The sequence below is a fragment of the Setaria italica genome, chromosome VII (assembly GCF_000263155.2).
Source record: "Setaria italica strain Yugu1 chromosome VII, Setaria_italica_v2.0, whole genome shotgun sequence".
In the NCBI taxonomy this organism is placed as follows: domain Eukaryota; kingdom Viridiplantae; phylum Streptophyta; class Magnoliopsida; order Poales; family Poaceae; genus Setaria; species Setaria italica.
The window spans coordinates 24,062,960-24,069,760 of record NC_028456.1 but is presented as its reverse complement, the minus strand read 5'-3'; the positions used below and the strand labels follow the sequence as shown (position 1 = coordinate 24,069,760).

Here is a 6,801-nt window from a genome sequence, read left to right as displayed (position 1 = left end):
ATTACACACCTCCACATATGATACCATCACATCATGACAAATCTCATAATTTTTCGACTTCGTTTGCTTTTTTTTTTACAATTTAAAATAATTCGGTCACATGTTCGTGGTTGTGTTTCCTGAATAAGATATTTGAAATTTCTTTTTATTTCATGAGTAAGGCCTCGAACTGGGCTAAATAACATAAATATATCATTTTTCTACTTATTTTATTCTATAATTTGAATCACTTGCAGTTCAAATTTGACTTATAGCAAAAATTCCCTTCAAATGCAATTAATTAATTAAATGTAGCAAACAAATCCAAAAATATACCAAATTTTAATATGAAGTACCACATGTTGTATGTGGGGAGTAGAAAAAATTTCAAGGTGAGAAGAGAAAAAAAACTAATTATTTTGCCGAGTGTCAAAAAATCACTCAGCAAACCTCCTCTTTTGCCGAGTGTTTTTTTTGACACTCGACAAAGCCCCTTATTTGCCGAGTGTTTTTTCTTTGCCGAGTGTTTTTAGCTCGGCACTCGGCAAAGATCTTGTTTGCCGAGTGTTCGAAAAAAACACTCGGTAAAGAAAAAACACTCGGCAAATTTGAGGTTTCCCGTAGTGGTGGTTAGCGAGACGCCGACCACACCAGCCTCAAAATTTGTGAAGGGAGTTGGTTTTCGCTCAAGGCCTGTTTTTATAGCATGGTTGATGGTGAGCTGATTATTATTGTATGTTGGTTTGAGTTTTGTGTGTACCTCCTGGTTTTGAGAGCATGAGGCAATGATGAACAAATTATTGTGGTTGTGTTGAAAGAGACGACCGAGTCAACTAGCTCTAATTTGCTGTTCTCAACGGTTTCTAATGTAGGAAATGGCCCAAGTTAGTAGTATTAGGAGATCTTCAAAAATTTCCTGAACACGAACGGGCGCAGAGTTGTATGCCATTCTATTGATAAAGCGTAGGAGAATACAAGGATGCAATCCGGGAGGTTTCTTACATGACAAAAACATAAAACATGAGGCAACTAATGAAAAAAAGGATCGCACGTTCTTGCTTGGTGCTCCATGCAAAGAAGTCTAAAATAATGATCGCATCGCTAGGTTCAACTACAAATTGAACCAGATAGAAGAGGGATTTGGGCAGAATTTAGAGGAAGAACATGGTTCACCATTTATACGCACGGTCACAGGCCGGCCGGGCTGGCCAAAGCTTACGCGGCTCAATGGGCTGCAACTTGCAGACCTGGGCTTGGCCCACATGCCGTCGTCCGTCCCTGACAGTGACAGGCATGAATGCAATAGCCCTCCAAGAACTCCATAGGCAACAAATCTGAAGCACACGTCCCAGACTCCGTAACATCGTCGTCATGGGTTGCCGAGTTCAGTAATTCTACTAAATGTGCAGAATCCATACCATGCTAGTCATGCTAGTATAGATACGGAGTATGCTCCAAACTTCATATAGATCGAGCCATTTATTTGTTATGATATTTTGAATGAGGCTACGTATCGACAAGAAAGAAACACATTTCACGAATTAATTTGTCACTCACAAAGTCACATTCCGACAAGCTCAATTGTTCATGCCCTCGTTCATAATAATCTAGTTCTTCCATGATAAGCCACAAGGGACAATCCTAACCCAACTCCAAGCGGTAGTGTGAAATCCCAACCATATCATTCCATCAGATAAATAAGTTAAGAGGAAAACACACAACTAGAAGAAAAAAGATATCATTCCGTATATGAACCCCTTCAATCAAGCTTATTGCTATCGATTTGATGATCCCCATAGGGGTACTTCCGTGCTTCTCCTTCAAAACCACAAGATATTCACTCGATGACTTGAAGACACTATAAGCACATGTGTAACACAATCTAGAAAATCAAAATAAATTTCAAAAATATGCTAATAACTACTAAAATTTGGAACAACAATACTAATATATTCCAACCTCTCACCCAAAAGTATATAATTATATTTTAAAATGTAACTTTTAAAACAAGCTAATTAGCATAAGTAAACTAATTAGCTTCCCTAAGGGTGGTATTTTAGAAAACAGAGCAAGTATTATACTACAATCATTTATCAGTGTGTATCCCACATCATCAGTAATTGAATAAAGTTCCTTTCAAACAGTGCAATATTGTCGTTTTTACCCTGTTTTAATATACGATGTCATGAATCCTAATAAAGAAATGATGAAAAATAGCAGAGGGATCGATGGTCGATATGACTGCGGTTGGTACGAGCCGAACTCAATTCCCACGGCTCAGTTCCCTCGCGGAAGCCGAGCCCACCAGCTTCCTGGTCCGACTCAACCAAACCAGGCCCAAGTGCCCAACCCCAACCAGACACGAACGCATACGTCCACACAAAACCCTACCTCCTCGGCTCCTCCCAATTCCCAACCTCCCGCCGCCGCCGCCGCCAACGATTGCAATGGCATCCACTCCCTCCACCCCCGCCAGCCGCCTCCGCCGCGAGGATGCGGCCCGCGCGGTGGCCGCACTCCTCCGGTGGCTCCAGAAGCACCCGACCCCGGCGCCGGAGCCCATCTACCTCATCGTCGCCCTCAAGAGCGCCCCCGCCCGGCGCTTCAAGCATCAGCTCCGCCTCCCGCACTCCCCGTTCCCCTCCATCTCCCTCGTCTCCGATCGCCTCCCGGCCGACCTTCCCGACGACGTCGACCCGCTCCCTTCCTCCGCGCTCCGGTCCCTCCCCGCCACCGCGCGGCGCGGCCTGGTCCTCGTCGATCGCCGCCTCAGGGTCCCCGGCGCCGGCGGCAGCGGCAAGCCGGCCGGCGCCAAGCGCGGCGTGACCGTGCCTGTGGACCCGTCCGACCCGGCGTGGGCGGAGTCCGCGAGGGAGGCGGCGCGGTGCGTGGAGCTGCAGGTGGAGGGCGGGACGTGCCGCGCCGTGCGCGTGGGCCACGGTGCGATGGCGCGGGAGGAGGCCGTAGAGAACGTGGTGGCCGCGGTGGAGGCGGCCGCCGCGTGCGTGCCGAGGAAGTGGAGGAACGTGCGGGCGCTGCACATCAAGTCCCCCGAGTCGGTCGCGCTGCCGCTCTACTCGGTGCCCGGCACGAGCAGCGGCCAGGACGTCGACGGCGACGGCAACCCAGAGGCTGCGAAGCGGGAATTCGCGGCGGCGGCGGCAGAGGAGCAGGGGAGGGTGAAGAGGAGGAAGAAGAGTGGCGTGGATTGTAATTAGGTGTCAATTGCCCTGTTTCCCAATTCTGCCGAGTCTGAATCAGCTGTATTCAGTTGATGTGCGTGTCGATGGCCATAACATTGCTTGATTGATGCCCAACAGAATTTTGATACGAACAAGTGTTGCTTAGCTTGTACTATGCATTTTCTGGATATTCATTCTGCATCTTATTGTTCATGTACTCCTCGGTACCAGTGAATGACAATATAGCATCTTCTAATCCAGAAGGAAAAAGGATGTACAGTTCAGCTTGCAGCAATCTGGATTCTCCAACAAACTGCGAGCTTCATTTGCACAACTCAACACAAATGCTGAGCTTAAGTTGCTTTCCAAACTGGAAATGCCTAGACAGCAATTTCTTGATGTGTTCTTTGCAATCAGGTTCCACTGCTCATGATTTAGTGCCAGGGCCTTAGATTATTTGATAGCATCATGAGTTCATGCAGTAGCAAGAATTACTATTGCCATGCCAGTAGCAGCACATAATTGACACCATTTCTGTATTACTGGGTTCAGATCACAAAAATAGGAGGAGATGTCATTTACCAATGAGCACAAAAATAGATCAAACATTAAACTGGAAATACATTTTGACTAGAGCAGATCAAATTGACACCAGATCATAAACAAACACCTATTTCCTATGGTACAATCCATGTTGATTACCGGTACAACTTTACAGTATGATTAATCAAATTGCTGTCAATCAATTTTTATTATGCTTAATCAACTTTACACTATGCTTAATCAAATTGCCGTCAAAAGAGCAGTTGCATCCACCAATGAATAGAAAGTATGAAACTATGCATCATGCATCCACACATGATCAGCATGGAAGATTGGTGGATCAGCACACTTGCACCTTTCAGGAGGAAGGAGAGGCGATCAATGTACACGGCGTGGAATTTTTGAAAGAGAGGAATCGACGGGTCTTCGAAGGGAAGAGGACGGGTCTTCGAAGGGAAGAGCACAACGTCTCTTGAAATGTTTGCATTGATTGAAGAAGATGTAAATTTGCATCATCGAGCGTGTGGTACCCCATCCGTGGGATAGAGATCTTTTAAGTAAGGCCTGGTTTGGTTACTCTTGCTTATTTTTAGCACCCGTCACATCGAATGTTTAAATACTAACTAGGAGTATTAAACGTAGACTATTTACAAAACACATTACATAAGTGGAGGCTAAACAGTGAGACGAATCTATTAAGCTTAATTAGTCCATGATTTGACAATGTGTTGCTACAGTAAACATTTGCTAATGATGGATTAATTAGGCTTAATAGATTTGTCTCGCCGTTTAGCCTCCATCTATGTAATAGGTTTTGTAAAATAGTCTACATTTAATACTCCTAATTAGTATCTAAATATTCGATGTGACACGTGCTAAAAATAAGCAAGAGAACCAAACGCCCCCTAAATTATGTTATTGTCTCATGAATTTAGCCTTTTATGTAATAGCAGACTACCTGTAACCTTTCTTCTTAAATAAATTAGCAGTCTCCTCTTTTATTAAAAAAATGCATCATGCATCCATAAAGTAACAGCCCCTCTGCTCAAACTGCCTCACCTAGGAAACCAGCTGTTTTTCTTCAAAAAGCAAACACTCTTTTCTTGTCACTTTCTGCACTCCTATTCCTATACTATATGGCTAGACATTTAGTATCAAACAAGCTAATGTTGTCACTGTAAAAACACTAAGAACATGCTGTTGGATTTAATGTGGACCAAGCCTGATATTTTATCTAATTAAATCAAATAATTATAAGGCCCATATAATATGGGCGTACTCTTTGGTTTAGTACCACATGAGAATTTGACTGAATGTTGACTCGATTTATATACGTGAAACATATTTGCTTATATTGAGAAGTTGAGAAAAGGGTGAAGGCGTGCCACACACGCACGCCGCCGCCGCCGAGCTGAGCCGAGGTATGCCGTGCCTGCCTGAGTTTTGCCACTCAAGGCAATTAATTCTAGTAGCTTCTAATGGAAAGGGGTTTCTGGAGTTTAAAGCTGGTGGGATGGTAGTGTCTGCAAGGGTTACAAGAGTTACTTCCTCCGTGACTACTGACTCCTCCGTTCAGTTTCTGCCCGTGAGAATAAAAGGAGAACTCCTTCAACATTTAGTAAGCGAGGGTTCGAGTTCACTTCTGGATCAAGTTTCCCCGTCCCTGTTCTTGCAAGCACAAGAATATGGAGAGCAGGCCTCCAAAACTGAACCATCTACGAGTTCATCTGCTTCGGGTGAAGGGCGGCCATCAGGTTTTTGGGGAGTGTCCAGAAGAGACGCGACTCCTCGTTGGATGACATCTGCTTTCACTGCATCGAGAGGAACAACTACATCAATAGAAGCTTTGAACGACGCTGCTGGGTATGCTACTATTACACTTCGTATTCTCATTTCAGCTTTGATTAGTATTGTCTACATGTTCCTGAAGCTTAGATCACCCGAACACTTCCACATATTTGATGTCACAAGCTTGGTAGTGTTTTTTTGATTAAATTAGTACTAAAATTGTCTAGTTTGCTAATACATGCCTCATGCCACTTAATCTCAGTGCTCCTCCTATGCGTCAGGGCTGTTAGGCCACAGGGTCCCTGCTGCCTGCCAGCTGGGGGCGGCGCGCGCTCTCCGACGGCCACGGCCGCTAGCAGGAGAGACGGATGGCGTGGGCAAGCTCAAGCTCCACCCTCGACGAGCTCCATGGCCTGGCTTGGGGGCAAGAACGGGGAGGAGAAGATGGGGCTGCAGATGGCAGCCGAGTGGAGGATGGATGAAGCAGGAAGGAGGAAGGATAAGGTGCTTGAGAAAAAAGTCCTAGGTAGAGAATGACTAGGGTCCACTTTTAGATGACAGGTAGGATCCAGCTAACCGTCGGATCCTATTTCACGTACTAAACAAAGAATTAGACCAAATACGAAATATGACCATTCTATAAAAAATAGGGATAGGACCCACGTTGCCTCCGAACCACTGCGCTTGCTGCTTGGGGAATGGGATTAGGACGACGAACTGCTGTTGCGTGTGCGGACAAGACCACTTGGTGTTGTCAGTTTGTTTTTTAATTTTTTATATAAACATGTGGGCTCCACATAATAACCTGAATCTAAACCTGGACATACCAAAATATGGGGATGGAATAAAACTTCGTATATCCCTAACCCAAATCCAGTTAATTATATCGTAACTCATTTCCCGATGCCTAACCCAAAGTCTATCCAAACGCCACCTGAGGGAATGAACGTGTCGTAGCAATAATATCACAAATTGAATAGAAGGGGATGTACTTCACAAAAGGACATGAGTACAAAAATCGCACAAACATTAACATGAAAATAGAGTACATCGCGCAAACATTAACATGAAAATAGAGCAAATCAAATTGACACCAGACTATGAGCATACACCAATCATCCTATGGTACAATCCATGCTGATTATTTGTAGAAATTTACCCTCAAATTCTTGAAAGTTTAGATAATCACTTCTAATATTTCATCATGTTGTTGTCAATTGTCAATATATTTGAGAACTGCATTGCATCCATGAAAGAAATGAAAGCAAAACCCATGGACAAAAGAAAGCATCACAAACTTTTTTCTTGT

General features: G+C 44.4%; 1 protein-coding gene across 1 annotated transcript; it reads left to right on the top strand.

Annotated features, from left to right (window-relative positions):
• The first annotated feature begins 2,426 nt into the window (after positions 1-2,426).
• Positions 2,427-3,197, top strand: LOC101780345 (ribosomal L1 domain-containing protein 1). Its single transcript, XM_004976065.4, has one exon. The coding sequence runs from the start codon at positions 2,427-2,429 to the stop codon at positions 3,195-3,197; it is 771 nt and encodes a 256-aa protein (XP_004976122.1).
• Positions 3,198-6,801: the final 3,604 nt, after the last annotated feature.

Coding starts and splice junctions, on each gene's coding strand:
- LOC101780345 (XM_004976065.4), top strand. CDS start 2,427: ATGGCATCCACTCCCTCCACCCCCGCCAGCCGCCTCCGCCGCGAGGAT.